This window comes from Bos grunniens, chromosome 8 (genome assembly GCF_055505025.1).
Source record: "Bos grunniens cultivar Pamir isolate PY7600 chromosome 8, Bosgru_T2T1.0, whole genome shotgun sequence".
Taxonomy (NCBI): Eukaryota; Metazoa; Chordata; class Mammalia; order Artiodactyla; family Bovidae; genus Bos; species Bos grunniens.
Genome location: NC_141172.1, coordinates 58,974,758 through 58,995,672, shown reverse-complemented (window position 1 = coordinate 58,995,672; position 20,915 = coordinate 58,974,758). Strand labels below are relative to the sequence as shown.

The following is a 20,915-nucleotide window of genomic DNA, read 5'->3' as shown; positions in this document are numbered from 1 at the left end:
AGCATCAGCAACTCAATGGACATGAGTTTGGGTAAACTCCGGGAGTTGGTGATGGATAGGGAGGCCTGGCGTGCTGCAGTCCATGGGGTTGCAAAGAGTTGGACACCATTGAGCGACTGAACTGCACTAAACTGGACAGCAAGGAGATCCAACCAGCCAATCCTCAAGGAAATTAACCCTGAATATTAATTGGAAGGACTGATGCTGAAGCTGATATTCTAATACTTTGGCCACCTGATGCAAAGAGCTGATTCATCTGAAAAGACCCTGATACTGGGAAAGATTGAGGGCAAGAGGAGAAGGGGGCGACAGAGGATGAGATGGTTGAATGCCACCACGACTCAATGGACGTGAGTTTGCGCAAACTCCAGGAGATGGTGAAGGACAGGAAAGCCTGGTGTGTTGCAGTCCATGGGGTGGCAAAGAGTTGGACATAACTTAGTGGCTGAACAACAACAGACTTTCTGATATTCCCCAAACATGTTCAGAGATTCCTTACCTTCTTGCCTTCCTTGGGCTATTTGTTCAGTCTGGTGTGCTGGCCCATCTCTGCCCATTCAAATCCTACCCTTCCCTTAGGGTGTATGGGTCCCTTCAACTTCCAGAGGTCCTGACCTCTTTTGGCCTTGGGGCAGTGGTCAGTACACACCTGGCACTAAAGAGACTTGGTCTCACTCATGGCCCCACCCGTGTGAGACAAGCAAGGAAATTAAGATGCAGCCTGGGTGAGATTCCCCAGAGTAACTCCTTATGGGGGAAGGGATTCAGTAAACCCTAACTGAAAGAAGCTAATTTTAAGATCTTTCAATAAGTGGGCACTGAAGTGGACTGACTTGTTGATTATAAGGGTTGATTTTTAAGTAAGACTGGGCGCTGTCCTCTACTTCCTCCCCTGTGCCAGGCAAATAAGACCATTTATATTTGATAACATTATTTTCAAATTTCTATGGAACAAATACAAAGGTTGACCAAATATTAGGCCCTAAAGTAAACCACAATTCCAGAAAGTAGAAACTATCCAGTTAAATTTTCTGAACACAATGTAATAAAACTAAAATTTAACAAAAGATTAACTGATAATTTTTGAAATGAAAAAAGTCCCTCCCAGAGGACTGAAAGGCAAAGTCAAAAGAAGTGTTCAGAGATGAATGGCAATTAAGAATGCTTGGTTAAGAGCCTGGGGCATGGCCTTGAAGTCACGTGGCCCCTGTCCGTGTTCCAGCTCTGCTGCCCACTGACTGGGATTCTCATCCAGGTGCTTGAAATAACAGTAATACCTAATTCAGAGTTTTTTTTTTTTTAATTAAATGAGATGATAACTAAAGCATCCTTTAAACATCACTTATTTGTGTGTGGGTAATATTTCACAGTCACAATTTAGATATGTAAAACGGTCACTGTATAGATCTACTCGAAATTCCGCTGATGGTAGAAAACTTAAACTTGCAAATTGACGGAAACTGTCACATCTACTTTAGTCTCTTGGGGATAAATATTCAAGCAATCCAGAATCTTCCCTGGTCCCTCGCTATGCCTCTGGGTCAACTCTTCTAGACTCAGATTCTTGGGCAGCAGCACCTGTTTGGCTGAACCGGGGTCACATGACTTCCCACAAGCTTTCAGAAAGAGAACAGAGGAATGTCTGCCCCGCTTCAGCTTCCATAGTTAGATACAGGATCTTGTACTCTCAAATAGAGACCTCGCCACATGCTGAGCAGCCAGAACCCAGAAGATGTCTACCTTATCTTCCCTTCAACAAAAGGAAATTTTGTTTCTGTCCTAAATGTTTCCCCAGAATGTGCTGCACTCCATGATTCAGTCCTTCTTAGTGTCTAAAGTCTTATATTATTATAAATTCTTCCCTAAACTATGGTTTAAGATACATATAATGCTTTAAGCCCTTCAGCCTTTGGGTCTTGATCTGCAGTTCTGGGGAATAAAAAATTCATTGTAATAGTTTGATGGGTAGAGATCATGGCAGCTAGAAAAGTGGAGGAAAGTAAAACCTTGGCAGAAAGTCTCATTTTATTGAGTTATGCTCTCTTTATTACTGTTGGTAGAAAATATATGGGGGGGACTTTCCTGTTGGTCCAGGGGTCAAGACTTTGCCTTCCAATGCAAGGGGTACGGGTTTGATCCCTGGTTGGGGAGCTAGGACCTCCCATGCCTTGGGGTCAAAAAAGAAAACCCCCAAAACATAGGACAGAAGCAATATTGTAACAAATTCAATATAGATTTTAAAAATGGTTCACATCAAAACAAATAAAAGATTAGAAAAAAGGAAATCTATGGGATTGAGAGTTGTTTAAAAAGAGAAAATAAATAATGCTGGGCCAAAGGAGTTAGACAAGTTATAAAAAATAAAGAATCATAAAAAAATATTGAATTCTAATTAATGAATAAATGCTGAAGTGTTTAGGGGTAAAAATATATTAATGTTTGTAACTTACTTTGAAATGCATAAAGTATAAGATGTATGGATAGAAGACGAGATGGATAAATAGTGATAAAGCAATTAGCAAAATGTTCATTATAGAATCTGGACAGTGGTATATGGATTTTCACTTTCACATTGTCTGCCAGTTTGAAATTTTCATAATAAAGTGTTCAAATTAACTGAATAAAGAATTAATATAGATAAAACAGAAAAGTAGCAGAAGTGAAAAAATATATCCTAGAGCTGGAAGATATCAAATAGATAAATTTCTACAAAATCAAATCACTAAAAAAAAGTCTAAAAAGAGAAAATTCAAATGTACTACATTAATAATAAAAAGAGGAGGTAACCTCTTTTTAGAAAAATAGTATCTACTCTCCACTAGTAGATTTTCTGAATTGGGCAATTTTCTAGGGGAAAAAAAAAAGTATTTAAGAAGAGAAAAAAATAAAAGTGAACCAATATGGTCATTAAAAAAATGAAAATATGACTGCTTACCCAAATAAGAGCTGGACCCAGATAAGCCCACAGGTAAATTCTATCAAAGCTTTGATAGACAGATGATTCTGGTACTATTTACATGTTCTAAAGCATAGAAAACCTTCCCCTCTCATTTAATGAAGCTAAAATGATCCTGATTCCACAACCTGAAAAATACAACAAATACAAAAAAACATTATGAATATAAATATCAATGTCCTAAATAAAATGTCAGCAAGCTGAACCTAGAAGCATATTATTAGAGTAAAATTTATTTCAAGGCTATTAAGAAATATATTCATAAGTCAAAGGAAAAATGTCATTTAAATGGATGCAGAAAATACCTTTGATACAATTCAATATCCACTAAGGAGTTAAAAAAAATCTGTTTTCCCTTAGCAGAATCAAGAGAAACCTCCAGAACAAATAGTAAAACATCATACTTAAAACATCATGCTTAACAGTAAAACAATGGGACACTGCCATTAAAATAAAGAACATAAGGTTTCTTGCTATCACCACTGTTATCCAACACTGTCTGAGGAGTTCTAGCTCATACTAGGGCAACAAAATGATGTAAGAGGTATAAATATTGGTAAAGGAAGAGTGAAGTTTTAATTATGGCTTCTTCCTAGAAAAACTTAAGAAAATTCATTAAATTAATATAAAAACCTTCAAATGATAGCCAGGTCCAAGAATAATATTTTTAAGAATCAACTTTTTCACATGGCATCAATACCTAGTTAGAATGTTGTTGTTGAGTCACTAAGTCGTGTCCGATTCTTTGCAACCCCATAGACTGCAGCATACCAGGCTTCCCTGTCCTTTATCTCCCAGAGTTGCTCAAATTTATGTCCATTGAGTTGGTGATGTTATCTAACCATCTCATCCTCTGTCACCCTCTTCTCATTTTGCCTTCAATCTTTCCCAGCATCAGGGTCTTTTCCAATGAAATGGCTCTTCGCATCAGGTGGCCAAAGTATTGAAGCTTCAGCTTCAGCATCAGTCGGTCTTTTCCAATGAAATGGCTCTTCGCATCAGGTGGCCAAAGTATTGAAGCTTCAGCTTCAGCATCAGTCCTTCCAATGAATATTCAGGGTTGATTTCCTTTGGGATTGACTGGTTTGATCCCCTTGCAGTCCAAAGGACTCTCAAGAGTCTTCTCCAGCACAATTTGAAAGCGTCACTTCTATGGGGCTCAGCCTTCTTTATGGTCCAAATCTCACATCAGTAAATGACTACTAGAAAAATGATAGCTTTGACTAGATGGACCTTTGTTGGCCACGTGATGTCTCTGCTTTTTAATATGCTGTCTAGGTTTTTCCTTCCAAGGAGTAAGAGTCTCTTAATTTTATGGCTGCAGTCACCATTCGCAGTGATTTTGGAGCCCAAGAAGAAAATCTGTCACTGCTTCCACTTTTTCCGCATCTATTTGTCATGAAGTGATGGGACCAGATGCCATGATATTCATTATTTGAATGTTGAATTCAAAAAAGCCAACTTCTCTTTCACCCTTAAGAGGCTTTTTAGCTCCTCTTCACTTTCTTTTTTTTTTTTTTTTTTCAATTTTATTTTTAAAAAAAAAATCACATGCTCCCCATCCTGAACCCTCCTCCCTCCCAACCTCCCCATACCATCCCCCTGGGCCTTCCCAGCGCACCAGCCCCAAGCATCCAGCATCGTGCACTGAACCTGGACTGGCATCTCGTTTCATACATGACATTTCACATGTTTCAATGACATTCTCCCAAATCTTCCCACCCTCTCCCACAGAGTCCATAAGACTGTTCTATACATCAGTGTCTCTTTTGCTGTCTCGTACACAGGGTTATCGTTACCATCTTTCTAAATTCCATATACATGCGTTAGTATACTGTATTTATATTTTTCCTTCTGGCTTACTTCACTCTGTATAATAGGCTCCAGTTTCATCCACCTCATTAGAACTGATTCAAGTGTATTCTTTTTAATGGCTGAGTAATACTACTTTCTGCCATTAGAGTGGTATTGTCTACACATCTGAAGTTGCTGATATTTTTCCTGGCAATCTTGATTCCAGCTTGTGAATTATCCAGTGCAGTATTTCACATGATGTACTTGGCATAGAAGTTAAATAAATAGGGTGATACATACAACCTTGTACTCCTTTCCCAATTCTGAACCAGTTGTTCCATGCACAGTTCTAATTGTTGCCTCTGATCCACATACAGGTTTCTCAGGAGACACGCAAGGTGGTCTGGTAGTCTCATCTCTTTAAGAATTTTCCACAGTTTGCTGTGATCCACACAGTCAAAGGCTTTTGCGTAGTCAGTGAAGCAGAAGCAGATGTTTTTCTGGAATTCTCATGCTTTCTCTGTGATCCAACAGATGTTGGCAATTTGATCTCTGGTTTCTCTGCCTTTTCTAAAACCAGCTTGTATATCTGGAAATTCTCTGTTCATGTACTGCTGAAGCCTAGCTTGAAGATTTTGAGCATAACCTTACTAGAATATATCATGGGCGAAACCTTGATTAACAGCAGTAATAGCAACTTACTTTTTTTTAAGATTTTTTTTTTTTTGATGTGGACTAGTTTTTAAAGTCTGTATTGAATTTGTTACCATATTGCTTCTGTTATGTTTTGGTTTTTTGGCCTTGAGGTATGCGGGATCTTAGATTCCTGATCAGGAACTGAACCTGCACTCCCTGGGCTGGAAGGTGAAGTCTTAACCACTGGACTGTCGAGGAAGTCCTGACATCAACCCATTTTAAAAGTACCCAAGTATGGACTTGTTTCACTAGGCACATGATCAAATTCATTTTATTACGAGGATTATGTCGCTTCCTTACATGTGACAGCCTTGTCTGCTTTAGGAAGAAAATGAATACGTTGAGGAGGGTGCTTGCTCTTGGGCAGCTCCATGCTGACAGGGAAGGCGAGCTGGATCCTGAGCCAGATGACATTTCTGGGTCATTCTTGGGGAGTTGGGAAGAGACTCTGGGAAATGTGGCATGAAGAACGGCCACAAGAGGAGGGTGGAGAGGAACTGTGGAGGCTGCACTCAGAGGGACCCTTCCAAAAGTTTAAACCAAGAGGCCTTGCCATCTTGGGGTGTGCTGGAATGAGGGGGCAGATACTGTCACATCTCCCCTCCTCTTACAAGGTACTGCCCTGATCTGTTGTGCTGGTGTCTTCTTCTGCTCCACTTCCTTCCCTAAATCACTCTGTGCCCTGCGGGGAAGGTTGACTTGCATAGTTGCAACAGAATCCCTTGTCCTCTGGCTTCTGATGGGGTTCAGCAATGGGCGGACACCCGAGGGAGGGGGAGGAAATGCCTGCTCTGTGCAGCAGTGCCCTTGGCTTCTGGAAATCACCTCACCACTTTGTGCCAAGAGGTGTTAACATACCTGTGTTAACAGCTCGTGCCCTGTACTCTTCCTCTGGTTTCTTACATACTGCTCACACCTTTATAAATAGTTCCTTTATGAAGCCTTCCTCAAATTATCCTGATTTGGGTGGGCCACCTGTTTTCCTGCTGGGTCTTGACCAACATGAATGCCTCCATGACTCCTCCCTAAAACTGTGGCTCACATCTCCAGTCAAGGTCAGCGGGAGATTGTCCAGGGAAGACAGCCCTCAGGAAGGGGACCCGGAGAGGTTCTGGCTGAGTGAGGCTTCCACCTGTGAACCATCAGGCAGGGAAGTGTCAATCAGGAGGCAACATCCTCAATATGAAACCAATGTTCTGAGTTAACCACCTGTGCCCCCAAGCACAAGGAGAAAGGACCCTGACCCAACTGGGTACAGAGATGGCGGTAGAAAGAGTCCACTCTCTCTAGTAGGGGCAGGGGGAAGATGGTGCACTGAGGGTAACTTTTTCCTGTGTATATTTCCAGGTTTGGGGGGAATACACAAAGTTATTTTTCACAATAAGAAAACAATAAATTTCATTTAGGAAAAATGAAAGAGTGGGTGGAGCTGGGGGCAGGGGTGTTAGGAAGCTTCCCCATGTGAAGGCTCCTGCCTTACCCTTGCCTTACCCTTACCAGCCTCACTTCCTGAGAACCTAACCTGACCTTGGACTCGGTATATGCCCTCTCTGTGCACCCTTTTGCTGTGGGCCAGTGAGAGAAGCAGGTGGAGGGCACTGTGCAGACTGTCACACAAAGGGCAGGAGGGCTGTGTCCGTTACTTTTATGATCCCTGTTGCTCCTTGGACCTGTCAGACCCCACCCAGGTGCTTGCCTTGTCAGTCTGACACTGAACCTAGTTCACTCGGGCCACTCACAGTATCCACCTTCACGGAGCGCTCCTGCATGGTTGGCTCCATCCCTCAGGAGCACAAATCCTGCCCAGCTGCCTTGTGCCAGGGAAAGCCCAGACCTGGCCTCTGGCTTGGCTCTGACCTGACTTGCCGTGTGACCCCGGGCTTATATTGCTTTCCGGGCCCACTGCCCTCTGTGTACAAAATGAAAGTCTGCTGGACTGGGGAAAGGAATTTCCCTAGGAATGATTCTGCAGCTTTCCCTTTCCCTCGCCTGGCAAAGCTCACAATGCAGCTGGGAGAAAGGGAGAGAGGACCAGGGCCTCTGGTCCCTTTGAGAAATACAGTGGGAATGTGTGGGTTTGACTCCCGCCAGCCAGGGTTAAAGGAAAACCATTCAATCAAATGAAAGAAAATGAAATGTCTTCTATGGATTTTGTGTGAAGGCCATCAGTGTTGCTGGCGGGTTTAACTTTCTTCCCAAGGTGCAGCTGAAACAGACCCAGGCTGAACCCTGAAGGAGGGGGCAAGTTCCAGGGAAAGCTGGCACCCAGCCTGGCTCAATTAATGTTTCCTCAGTAGAGTCCAGGATGTTCACAGGACAGAAGAAGGGAGCATGAGATAACGAGATCAGTGGGTGACCTTGAAGGTCTCTCCAGTCACTGAGGTTGGGTGGCCACGGTTCTATGCCTGGGAACTATCCCAGGCAGTATAGCTGGGAGGGCAAGGCCAACAGCTCTGGGTGCCATTCCGGCCTGGAAGCCTAGGCTCCAAATCTGACCTGCCTTATGCTTCCTCTCACCACCCCTTCCCACGTCATTAACTCCACTGTACTACCACTGGGACAGACCCAGTGCTAATGAAGCCCTGCACAGCCCTCTGTCTGCTCCTTATTAGATTTTCTCTCCCACTCCTGACACTTCCCATGGCACACTGCCTTGTACAATTAGGTGACCTACATCTGTTTTGTACAGGCTAACCACAGTTGAGGGCAACACCACTCACCTCTTGGTTGACAAACTTTCTTACTAGAAATGAATGTTCCAGAGTTTGTACTGAAGACACCCTAATGTCTGTGACTAATGCCACTAGACAAGCTCACAGACTCTGAGATGTGAGCCTTGCATATGTTTGTGGCAAAAAGACCATCCCTTCTAACCACCCTATTCTTGAGCAAACATCTAGTCTAGGCTGGAGGAGGTGAAGAGGCCTTTGCATTGGATATGGGATGGAAGTTTTAAAATAACCAGGTCAGAGGCCTGAGGAATGGAAGCAGGGCTGTTTAAGTAACTGGAGGAAAGCACTAAAGTTATGAAATCAGACACTTGTTGTTATGGGGTTTCACTACCTTATTAGTGAACTAGCTGCAGTTCATGGGATCACAACGAGTCAGATACGACTTAGCAACTGAACAATCACCTAGTTAGAAACACCTATCACAGCTGGAGGTAGTTAAACAAAACTTTTCATATCTATACTCTAACAAGTTGAGACTACCCAAAACTGACTTTATCTTAGGGTAAATGCTCTTGGCGGCCTTGGCCAACTTACTCTTGCCCTCTTGCACCTCAGATTGGTTGCGGCAGCAGTGCGTTGCCTCTGACTAGCCAACCAGCTACGGCCATCCTGCTCCCCTTGGCCAACTGTCTAGTGTTGGCAAATACTACCCAGTCCTGGGCAAGGAGATACCCGGGACAACTGTTGAGGGATTCCTGAGAAGCATTTTTTTATTCATAAGATACGATGGCAGCAAAGAAGGTACTCTAGTGCCCTTTCTTCCTACTCAGAATGCTGTGCTTGAAGCTGGGCTTGTCGCCACCACCAGGAGACCATGATGGAACTGTGATCTCTTTACCATGGACATCCAATGAGGATTTGGTCACATGAATGACACACATTTGCTGTCCCTGGTTTACAGTAAATGATGACTTATGAGAGACCAACAATTTAGTGTCACCCTGTGACAATCGAGCCTTAAGCCTGGATCCTCTGTCCTGGAGCCCTTGGGAAGACCCCTGACAGAGCTGGTTGTGGAGTGAGGATTCCAGGAGATAAGAAGAATCTTTCCCAAGTTCTCCTACTTCTTTTTGCCCTGATTAAAAATGTTTACATTCATCACAGTCTCTCCTCTTCATTGCCATTTTTGCTCTGAAGATGATTTACTTTATTACCAGTCACTTTGGATAACTCCCTTGTTTAATAGGTCTCTCATACAAAGCACCCTGTTGGCTGTCCCTGGGCTCTGGTGGCTGATGGTTTGACAGTTCCAGGTGGGCACCTGGCCTGAAGGTGAGGCACTGTTGTGTGCTCCCAGACTGACTAACGGCCAGTTAGAGAGACGTATACTCCCCAGAGGATATATCTAGCAGCCACCTTCTTCTAGGAACTGAGTCATTTCCTGTGAGAAATCCATTCTGTCTGGTTTAAGTGGGGCTGAAGCTCCCCTGACTGTCCTTCTCTGCCAGAGGTGGGCATATGACCCAGGCCAGGCCTATGACCTCTTAGGGTCCACTGCTGCCCAATTACTTCCCGTAGGCCAGACAGGAGGTTATTTCCTATGTTTTCTTAGTGTCTTAGTTTCATTACCCATGACCTTATGGGAGCCTCTGAACCTTTCTCTGGAGTCCACTTTTCACGCAGTTATCTCATCTGCTAAGTTACCTCCCGCAGAACCGCTTTCTCCGGACTTCCAGGTCCTCCCTGCCTCTAGCTCCTGGCAGAATTACAGAAGGGCAGGGCCCACATTTCTCTCTTTCGCCTGTGCCCCCTGTCTCCCGCAGAGCCTCTACTAGCCTAATACACTTGGACAGAGCTAACCAACAGGGGCTGTGTCCTGCTCTGAGGCCACTGACAGCTGGTCCCCAAGGCAGCCTGGCTGTGCTCACCACAGCCACTGGCTAGTGAGGAGTGCCATCTCCTGAACTGACTGGACCTGGGCTTGTTTCGCCTGTGACTACCTATGGTCAGAGTTCTCAAGACTGTGATTCTGTCCTTGGGGCAGGACCAACCTTTAGATCTTTTCCTCCCTTGATATTGCCCCCTCCATCAAACCCAAGCACCTCTCTTATTTCTCATTTCCTTCTCAGACCAAAAACTTCTACTGCTTTTTTAATAAGAAATTCAGTCATTCCTGGCTATTGCCCTATCCTGATGAGAAAGGGCCTCTGCAGTAGACTGTATCATTGTTCAAAATACTCATGGTCTGCCCCAGCTTCTTCTCTTCTTCCCCGCAACACACAGATACACACACATACACAAGAGGACGGTATGTTCCTCGCTACATTTTGGAGTCAGGGGCGGCCATGTGACTTGCTTGGACGTTAGCCGTAGGCAGAAATGACAGCGTCATTTCTGAGCAGAGACCTAACCACCAGTTGTGGTTTCCTTCATCTCCTTCTTCCCTTTGTGAGGACACTGCATGGGTCCTGGAGTGAAGACAACAATGAGAAGAAGCACAGCAGACATGTGACGGGAGCAAGATGGAGGTTTGGGGCCTTAGCCTCAGCCGACTGATAGAACCTCTCAGGCCCTGACCAGCTGGCCCTCTGTCTTCACAGTGCAAAGTTCTTTCTGTTCTAGGATATACCATAGGGCTGAAGTATCGGGATGAACCAGTGGGGAGAAGAACTGCCTAACCTACTCCTGGTCTTGGAGTGCCTGAAGCTCTCAGTCCTGAAGAAGCCGGGGTCTTTGTCCTTGACCCTTCTGCCAAGAACATGCCAGGGTCTGTTCTGACCAGCTCTGTCCCAGCTGCTCTGTTTTCCCATTTTTGAAGTAATCACACTCCCATAACTTCTTAGTCAGAGCAAAGGACATGGCTCGCTGAAGAGTGATCAGTGGTTTCATTCTAAACGTGCACTTTGCTTAGAAATACACATAATCATATAAAATTATTTTATTAAAATAGAAAAGCTTTCCAGTATATTGCATTGAAGAGATTTATAGCAATTGCAACAAACATGCTACATCAGCACTGAGAAATTCTGAAAGCTTTAAGTGCCCACTTTTAAACAACATTTTGGTATAATAAGCATAACCCTATATCTTTCAGAGGGTACATATATATAACACTGAGAAAAACACTTCATGTAAATTCTAAGTTTAGGTGCATATAAACAAGAAGTATTACACTGAATAGCTTATTTAAAACTGTGAAACACATTCAAAGTATTCAATTTCTTAGACAACATGCAAACATTTTAATACTTAGATTGACACTTTTAAATATATAAACCACACTTCTTTATAAATCTGTATCAAAAAAGAAAAACAGAACACTTACCTACATTGTGCATATCACAAAAAACAAATGTGTCTTCATGAACGGAAAGTACTGGGTTAACACACATGATTGTCATTTTACAAATATGGCTATTCACCTTCTTCATAATAAAATAGAAAAATCATGTATTATTTACATGAACTACTAATTATTTCACTTTTTGGCAATTACATAAGTAGCAGCAATTGGTTTAAAGGTTAATGTTTAAAAACTCAACATTTAACTTGGATGATACCAAAAGATATACATCTGTTAATATAAAAAATGCATAATACAAGATGCTTTGATGCAATATAACTTCTCCCTTTCACAGAAGTCACAGACACACTTTAAGAACCACTGAGACTATCACTTAGGTACAATATATCATGTGAGTGCCATTTACTTAGCCTGCTTTTGCTTACTTAACACATTAAATGGATTCTGAATTAGATTTCTATAAATTAAATTTGCCTGATGACTTATATGAATTCCAAAGATGCCTTATCTTTTTCTCATACTCTAATAACAGTGGCTCTTCACTGTGACTCCTCACTTCTAGACAGAGTAGGGAATTATCTGTAAACAAACACACACGCACTAGGGGCACCCTAATACTGAAAGAACTCTGAAATGAAGTTTCTGTGATACGAAGTCCATAGTTAAAGTGAGCTGTCTTTCTAAAAAGTGATCATCTCATTTATCAATGATATATAATTTGTTTTGGGTGGGGGACCCATCTAACGAGCAAAATGTAAATTGTAAGGCAGTCAGTGATCCACCAGAAGGAAACATCCTCTTTTCCTTAGTATTTGGAAGAATATATTGTAACACTTGTAGAAACAAGGAAAAACCCTTACTAATACTGGTAATTAAGAAAAATACTGTATGGTGAACAGGTTAGAGGTGACAAGTGCTTTGCCTTGGCCACTATTCAACTACAAACCAGCAGTCCTATATGTTTTTTCCAAAGTGAGAAAATTAGATCAAGGACTATTTTGCAGTTTTCATGGGCATCAGTTGTGTCTCCAGACCCTGTGGAAGGTGAGGCCCAGGCTGAGGAGGAAGAGGCAGGAGTGATGGGGAGGCCGGGCGCTGGGGGCGGCTGAGGGCATGCTGCTGGAGACCTGCACCTGGGAGATGACCAGGGCAGACAGAGGGACGTGGGCCGCCAGAGTGGGGCTGTCAGAGTTGATGAGAGACTCGATCTTCTCTGCTTCCTTATTGCAGGCCTCAATCTGGGAGAGGATAATCAGATCCTTTTAATATAAGTCACAGAACCCACGAAAAAGTCAAGTCACACAAATTCCATATATATCCCAACACACGGAATATGTCTTCTCTTTATCCTTCTTTTTAGCAAAGTGATATTCTAATAAAGTCTTAATTTATTACACAAATAATAACAGCATCAATGGAAATCAAATGAAAAGAAAAGCCATGACCCACACAGCCACTGCCCTTTCTTTCCCCACAATCCTGTTCACCCCTTCTTCACGTTTAGACATTATCTTTTCACGCTTAGACACAGTCACAGGGATTGGCCTCTCCACGGCCACCTACACATCAGGAGAAGAGGAGAGCGCTGAGACAGAATGAGCTTCCTCACTGTGGCAGCTTAGAAACCACTGTATTCACTTCCGTCACTGGGACCTCCCTATGTTGATGCTGAAATTTGTGCCTCCTGAGTGAGTTTCACCTCTAGATTATGAAGAAGAAAACTCGGGGCCCATCAGATCAGTTCTGGTGGGCTCCTCCTCCCCAGTAGGAGCATAGCCCTTGGGAGACAGGAGTCTGCCTGGCCTTGTCACTGAGTGGCTGGTGTCTGTCCCTGCCCTCCCTGGGCCTCAAGCGCCTCATCTGGAAGATGAGCAGACACCTTTCATGTCTGCACCTTCTGAGTCACAGCACCTGCACCTCACCCCCGCCTCCCCCGCATTCTGTTGGAAGCCACTCCCCTGGAGCAGCTTGTCCTCAGAGCTGCCGTGCTTTCCTCCCTTCCGCCCACCCAATTCAGCGTGACAGGATGGCTGTACGACACGTGCTGACCTCACCTGTAAAGCCTTTGGATAATGGTCCACAGGAATGATAAGGATCACAATTTCTGACTCAATGCTGAAGTACCCAAACACATCACACTGTGGGACAGACACGTGCATGCGGATCTTCTGAAGTATTTCCAGAACTGTGATTGGCTTTTTGTTTGTAACCTAGAAAGAGAAAACAATTCTATTACCTGAAAAAAGAATTCCTTACTACTGCCTAAGCTGCCTTTTTACCTTGCCTAAAACAAGAAGGCTCTTTTAATCCTAAGTGTGGGGCAGGGCCTTGCTGGATGAATTCTAAATATCCACAGAACCCATTCCAGTAGGGTTTTTTCTGACTGCTGAGTTTTCTGGCTGACATAAACACTCTCACCAGGAGCACTTTTTAAGGGACAGTTCTGAGTTGGACACCATGGGGAAATAATTAAAGCCTTCCTGTAAAAATACAGTTGTTTTCATTGAAATGGGTGTAATTTTTTTAGGTGGTGGCAGGTGTTGGTTGCTACACTTCTGCAATCTCATCTTCACAAAAGTGAGCAGCAAAAGTAATGGTACAAAAAAGGAAAAGGGGTAAAACCATCACGGGAAGATGGTCGATTCTGGACATACCCCCAGAGGAATGGGGACCACCTGAGGGCGGGCAACCTTGAAACTATCTGGGAGTCTACCAGCTGCTGGCTGCCTGGCTCTGGCTCCAGCCCTCACTCTGCTCACTATGCTGGCAGGAGACCTTTTTTAAACAAGTGCAGGCTACCTGGTTGCAGAGCAAGGTCACTGCACAGCCAGGCTGTACAGGGAAGGAACACAGGACGGGGAGGCAGATGGCCTGAGCTCAAAGCCTCCTGGTTGGGAGCTACTGTACAGCCTTGGGCAAGACGTTCCCGTGCAAATTAGTTTCTTCAACTATGAAAGGGATGACACGTTCTGTCTGTATGATTACTGACAAGCTTATTAATAAGGTTTCAATAGTACATGGCACATAAAGCAACTTACCTTAGCAATAGTATCCAATTTTTCTTTGTCAAACAAAACTCTTAACATTCCAGCACATAGTGGGCAACAAGCACCTGTATAACAGAAACCATTCTGTTTGTGTTCAGAATTAGAAATAAAGAAAATTCAAAACAGTTGGTGAAATTACCAGCCCTTCATTTTGTGCTGGGAAAGTTACCGAAGTCCTTCCTGATGACTGCACTTTCAGATATGTTCCCTGATCAACCTGGAGTCTAATGATCTACACATTTACCAAAATCCTTCCTCCATTCCTGCTTTCCTCCTGTACCACTTCTCAGGTGGGGCAGCTGTGGCTTCATACAGCACAGGGAGAGCTGGCCTTTCCAGAGACACGGGGCCTAGACCCTGCCCTACTCAGAACTGTGTCATCCCAGGCAAGTGTTTCCTGTCGGCAAAACACAGGAGCAAGTGTTTCAGAGATTCCATGGGTGTTTGATTCAAACTGAATTTTAAAAGTTATTTAAACTGTTAAAAAAACAATAATAACATGTCAAACCATGGTCTCCAGGAGGAAGGAGGCTATGTTAGCTCACTGCTGTGCCCCCAGCACCTAGACACTTGTCTAGGACATAGTAGATGCTCAAGAAACATTTGCTAAGTTCCTAGACAAAGGAATGAATTTGTTAGACTCCAGGTAATCTGTTCTGTGCAGACTTGGGATAAAGCCTCTTCTGCTACCTCTGCTTAACTGAAGAGTATGAAACTGAAAGGTAAGCTGTTTGAAAACTGTTACTGCTTATAATAGCCTGTTTGAAACAAGACTTCTTGATTATATGCAACTGAAACAATTAAATTAGACGCTAAGGCCAGTCTAAGGCAACAACTATCTTGTTTTTCTCAATTTAAAATGTTTGTGTTCATCAAAAATACTTCAATTGTTCATTAATGTCCAATTCTTTATTCATTAACTTTATAACAGGCAAACATTATGCCTTTGAACTAATAACCATAATTCTAGCAGTTAAATATTGCTGTTTATCTATTGGTGCTTGAGGTAAGACTGAAATAAGTTTTCCATATTGTTTTAAAACCACTAGACTAGATGATGTCTAAGATAGATCCACTACTTTTTAAGGTCTGCCCAGAGAAATGCATCCAATCAGCATTAGGTAGAGTCAAGACTTTCTGAGAAGTTTAAACACACTTAAGTCAGCTTTATTTTTAGTGACTCACTCTCTGAAGACAGATAAGTAAATCCACCCAATCCTGCCCCTACCCCACCCCCAGCACTGCCAGCCTACCAGGTGGGATGATGGGTTTGCACTCAGTCACCGAGAGTGAAGGACACTTCACAGCAGCACACTCAGCCACAGAACTGTACTCGGAGAGGACTCCGACAGCCTGGCAGGGCCCATAGTAATCGATGGCCACCCGGTCCGAGTAGGCAGCACACACGCTGCTATAGGTCTCCCCGTTGTGCCCACAGACGAGCTCCGGGGCCCTGCAAAAAGGCTGAGGGCAAGAAAGCATACTTAGCTGTAAACTTCTATGGCACACTTTTCCTAACCAAGAATAGGTCTCCCTACTTTCAAGAAGGAGAAAAGACAGTATAAATTTTTGGACACTCTAAACAGGGCGTGGGGTTAGGTGCAACAGGACCATCCCAAGACTGACTGAAGAGACTACTTTTCTCAGCCTCTCAGGGACCTGGGTGATCATTCTCTGAGAACGGATATGAGATAAAAAGCCTTCCTTCCTCTCGACTTCCATTATTCCAGAAGAGCCTGTTAGAAGAGAACAAGACCAATCTTGATGCAAATTCAGAGGCCTTATCATTTCACACTGGTTCATGGGGTTGCAGAGTCAGACACGACTTAGCAACTGAACAACAATAGGATAGAGAGGGAAGACAGGAGGGATGAGGAGAGCAGATGGACTCTGCATCCATGAAGAACATGTAAGAGAAAACCTGAAGCCAGGAAGAGGGACCAACAAGAGGGAATTCAGAGTCAAGGTATCAGTGCACTTCGAACACAAGCTCTGAGGGGAAACAAGCCCAGGGAGATGAGCTGAAGGGACTTTCCTTCAGTGAAAACCAGGAAATGAGCATGTCAGCATGTCAGGTGTCAGCCGGCTGTAGGCAGGGATTGCTGGTCCACGGCTGGGCTTCCTCCAGGCAGACGGCCCAGCACACAGATCACTGGTGTGTATGTAAGGTCTCAGTGGGGTTGTCCTCAAGGTTATTTTTTGACATGAATACCAATTTCACAACCCTCAAAGACTAAAGTAAACTGATGTAAGACATTAAGTTTTAAGATAAAATAAATTATATATATTAGGTGGGAAGGGGTGGGAGGTGAGAGGGAGGTTCAAGAGAGACAGGACATATGTATACCCATGGCTGATTCATGTTGATGTATGGCAGAAACCAATACAATAGTGTAAAGCAATTATCCTTCAATTAAAAATAAACACAGAAAAAATTATAGAAGACAAAGCCTAATTTTGTAAATTATACTAAGTAAATATAAAATTCTAAATAAATCTAAAAAATATGTCCAAAAAAAAAAAAGACACTAAGTTTTAGAGAAGTTTTCAGGACCTTGGGTGGAACTTCAGTGGAAAGAGTGGGGGAAAAGCTCTTTTCTTGGTTGTTTTCCCTCATATTCTTCCTGGGCTGTTTTCTTTCTTTTTTTTTTTTTATTATTTTTGTTTGTGCGGTTTTCTAACGAAACAGTTCTGGGCCCACAGAACTAGGGGAAGTGAAGATGCTGCTGACTCATGCCAAGGGTGCAAGGCTTTAAATTCTTTTCTAGTGGTTGGTGTCAAGAAGCCTCTCTATTTGCTCTGTACACTAGAGGTGCCAAGGGTCATGAGCAAGGGGGCCCTCCAGTGTTAGGAGGAAAAGCCAGCCTCAGATGGTTCATTTTTGATAGAGGACTGAGTGCTTTAGATTTGATGGGATTCACAGAAGACCCTCAATGGGGGTCTCACTGCTGATTACATGTAAAAGATCATAAGCTGATTTCATGCTCAGTGTACTTGGGCTTGTCAGGCCAACAGCGGTACCTGGCACGGGCCTTTGTATAAGAGGCTTTTCCCTCTCTGGTACAAAGTGCAGAGATTGCTGTGCTCCATGTGGTTTGTATCACAAACAGGATCTCGGACCTGGTCACAGGTGAGCTGTCTTGGCAAACACTCATATTGGCTACATCCAAATTTATCAAATGTCGTCAGGCAGACTTGTGGTTTGGGTATGCATCTGAAAAACACAAATGCAGCACCATGAATCAATGTTGTAAGAGACTATAGTGGGGCTGGCAGGCAGTGGTGGGGCACAGGAGGCTGAAGAGAAAGTAAGAGCGCAATCAGAAACAGTCCCTGTGCCTGAGAGCTTATGGAGACTGGGGAGTCGCGCATGTAACGCAGGCCCTCAGGCAGAAAACCACATGCCAAATGCTCATGAGAATGAGTCATTCTGACTGGGGAGCCTGGAGAAAGCGCATGGAGGAGGTGGAGCCTGGAGGATGAAGGCCTGCCAGTCAGAGGGAGTAGCAGAGCAAGCGTGTGATGCCCCAGACCCTGTGGTGCTGGGGGAGAGGGCAGGGGGCCCTGAGGGCAGAAGCGAAGGGTGCTCGGGGTGGAAGAGCATGATACGAGACCACCAGACAGGTCAGGGTCCAATGCTGGAGGCGTTCTTATCAATAATAAATGAAGCATTTCTCAGGGACTTAATTATCAGCTTGGCTAATATGAGTCTATCTTAAGAGAAAACTTCACAGCATACGCTGAAAATTTCAGGCTTCTGTGTTTATAAGGCTGAGGACCTGATGCTGGCTGGTTGTGAATCACTGAGAGAATGCCACACCATGAAGCTGGGTTTTCCTAGTAATACCCAGATCTGGCTTCATTCTCAATCTCTGAACTTCTTCAGAGGGGTTAGGGAGGATGGTTCTTTTCTTTTTTAGACTATTTTGCCTCTCTCATTTCTATAAAGGGTATTTATAATTTTCTATAAGAAGACAGGACCTAAGAAAATGTTTAACTTTTACTGGGTATTTAAAATAATAGGATACACAAATATTTACCTATAACATAAAAGGTGAAGAATATATTAGCTAACATCATATAATTCCAAAGGAAATTACTTCTTTTTACACAAAATTACCACCACCATCACTACTACTACCTATGGCTACCTTTTCTGATGAGATTTAAAATCAGGATGTATGTAAAGAAAAATTAAGAAAACAATCCAATTTACAAGCACAAATAACTAAGGAAAACTATAAGACACTGATAAACTGAAGACAACACAAACAGGTGGAAGGATGTACTATGCTCATGGATTAGAAGAACTATTGTTAAAAATGACAGTTACCCAAGGTAACTGTCCAATGCACTCCCTATCAAATACAAATAGCATTTTTCATAGAACTAGAACAAATAATTATAAAATTTGTATGGAAACACAAAAGTTCCTGAATAGCCAAAACAATCTTGAGAAAGAAGAACAGAGCCCTTCCTGATTTCAAACTATACTACATAGCTATAGCCATCAAACCATATGGTACTAGCACAAAAACAGACACATAGATCAATGAACAAAACAGAGAGTCCACAAATAAACCCACATTTATATGGGCAAATAATCTATGACAAAGGAGGCAAGAATATACAATGGGTAAGAGATAGTCTGTTCAATAAATCGTGTTGGGAAAACTGGACAACTACATGTAAAAGAACCAAACTGGACCACTTTCTCACACCATCAGTTCAGTTCAGTTCAGTTTAGTCGCTCAGTCGTGTCCGACTCTTTGCAACCCCATGAATCGCAGCACACCAGGCCTCCCTGTCCTTCACCAACTCCCGGAGTTCACCCAAACTCATGTCCATTGAGTTGGTGACGCCATCCAACCATCTCATCCTCTGTCGTCCCCTTGTCCTCCTGCCCCCAATCCCTCCCAGCATCAGAGTCTTTTCCAGTGAGTCAACTCTTTACATGAGATGGCCAAAGTACTGGAGTTTCACCTTTAGCATCATCTCACACCATACACAAATATAAATTCAAAATGGATCGATGACTTAAATGTAAAACCTGAAACCATAAAACTTCTAGAAGAAAACACAGGCAGTATGCTCCCTGACATTAGTCTTAATAATATTTTTTAGGTATGTCTCCTCAAGCAAGGGAAACAAGAGCAAATATAAACAAACGTTGACTACATCAAACTAAAAAGCTTTTGCACAGCAGAGAAAACCATCAACAAAATGAAAAGGCTGCCTACTGAATGGGAGAATATATTTGCAAAAGATATATGTGATAAGGGGTTAATATCTTAAATATGCAAAGAACTCAAAATCAAAACAAACAAGCAAACAAATAAACAAAAAAACCCCTAACCCTAAACAATCCAATCAAACAATGGGCAGAGGATGTGAAGAGACATTTTCCCAAAGAAGACATACAGATGGCTAAAAGGCACAAGAAAAGATGCTCAACATCCTCAGTAACCAGGGAAATGCAAATCAGAATCACAATGAGATATCACCTCATACCTGTCAGAATGACTATTATCTAAAAGACAACAAATAAGTCTTGATGAAGAGGTGGAGAAAAGGAAACCCTTCTGTGTGCATGTGATGTATGCCACCCATGTGAACACACAGGATGGAATATTACTCAGTTATAGAAAAGAATGAAACCTTGTTACAGCATGGATGGACCTAGAGAGCGCTATGCTAAAGTGAAATAAGACAGAAAGAGAAAGACAGATTTCAGTTACGTGTGGACTGTAAAAAATGAAACAAATGGACGAATAGTAAAGGACTGCATCTATGTGTATCTGTATCTATGTGTAGGTACAGAGAACAAACAGGTGATTGCCAGAGGGGAGGAGAGTGGGGAGAGGACAGAAATTGGTGTGGAAGACCAAGAGGTACAAAATTCCAGTTGCACAATAAATGAATCATAGATATGAAATGTACAGTATGGAGAACAGAGTTGATAATTATGTAATATCTTTATATGGTGAAAGATAGTAACTAAACTTACTTCAAAATGTATAGAAATACTGAATCACTATGTTTACACCAGGAACTAACACAGAGTTGTAGGTCAATTATACTTTAAAACAGACAAACTCATAGGAAAAGATCAGATATGTGGTTGCCAGAGGCAAAAGGTGAGGGGAGGGAGACTTAGATGAAGGTAGTCAGAACCAGACATGGAACGACAGACTGGTTCCAAATTGGGAAAGGAGTATGTCAAGGCTGTATATTGTCACCCTGCGTATTTAACTTAAATGCAGAGTACATCATGTGAAATGCCAGACTGTATGAAGCACAATCTGGAATCAAGACTGCGGGGAGAAATACCAATAACCTCGGATATACAGATGAAATCACCCTTAGGGAAGAAAGTAAAGAAGAACTAAAGAGCCTCTTGATGAAAGTGAAAGAGGAGTGGAAAAAGTTGGCTTAAAACTCAAAAA

At 42.8% G+C, this 20,915-nt stretch overlaps 1 protein-coding gene across 1 annotated transcript in view; it reads right to left on the bottom strand.

Annotated features, from left to right (window-relative positions):
* Window positions 1–11,041: 11,041 nt before the first annotated feature.
* Window positions 11,042–20,915, bottom strand: part of RECK (reversion inducing cysteine rich protein with kazal motifs) — an 81,335-nt gene continuing 71,461 nt past the window's right edge. The window contains exons 17-21 of the mRNA XM_086415846.1: window positions 17,491–17,683; window positions 15,723–15,933; window positions 14,461–14,534; window positions 13,477–13,632; window positions 11,042–12,660 (exon numbers count right to left, since the gene is read on the bottom strand). Of these exons, the coding sequence (XP_086271972.1) occupies window positions 12,439–12,660; window positions 13,477–13,632; window positions 14,461–14,534; window positions 15,723–15,933; window positions 17,491–17,683 (856 nt within the window). The 3' untranslated portion in view covers window positions 11,042–12,438. The remainder of the gene's footprint in view (window positions 12,661–13,476; window positions 13,633–14,460; window positions 14,535–15,722; window positions 15,934–17,490; window positions 17,684–20,915) is intronic.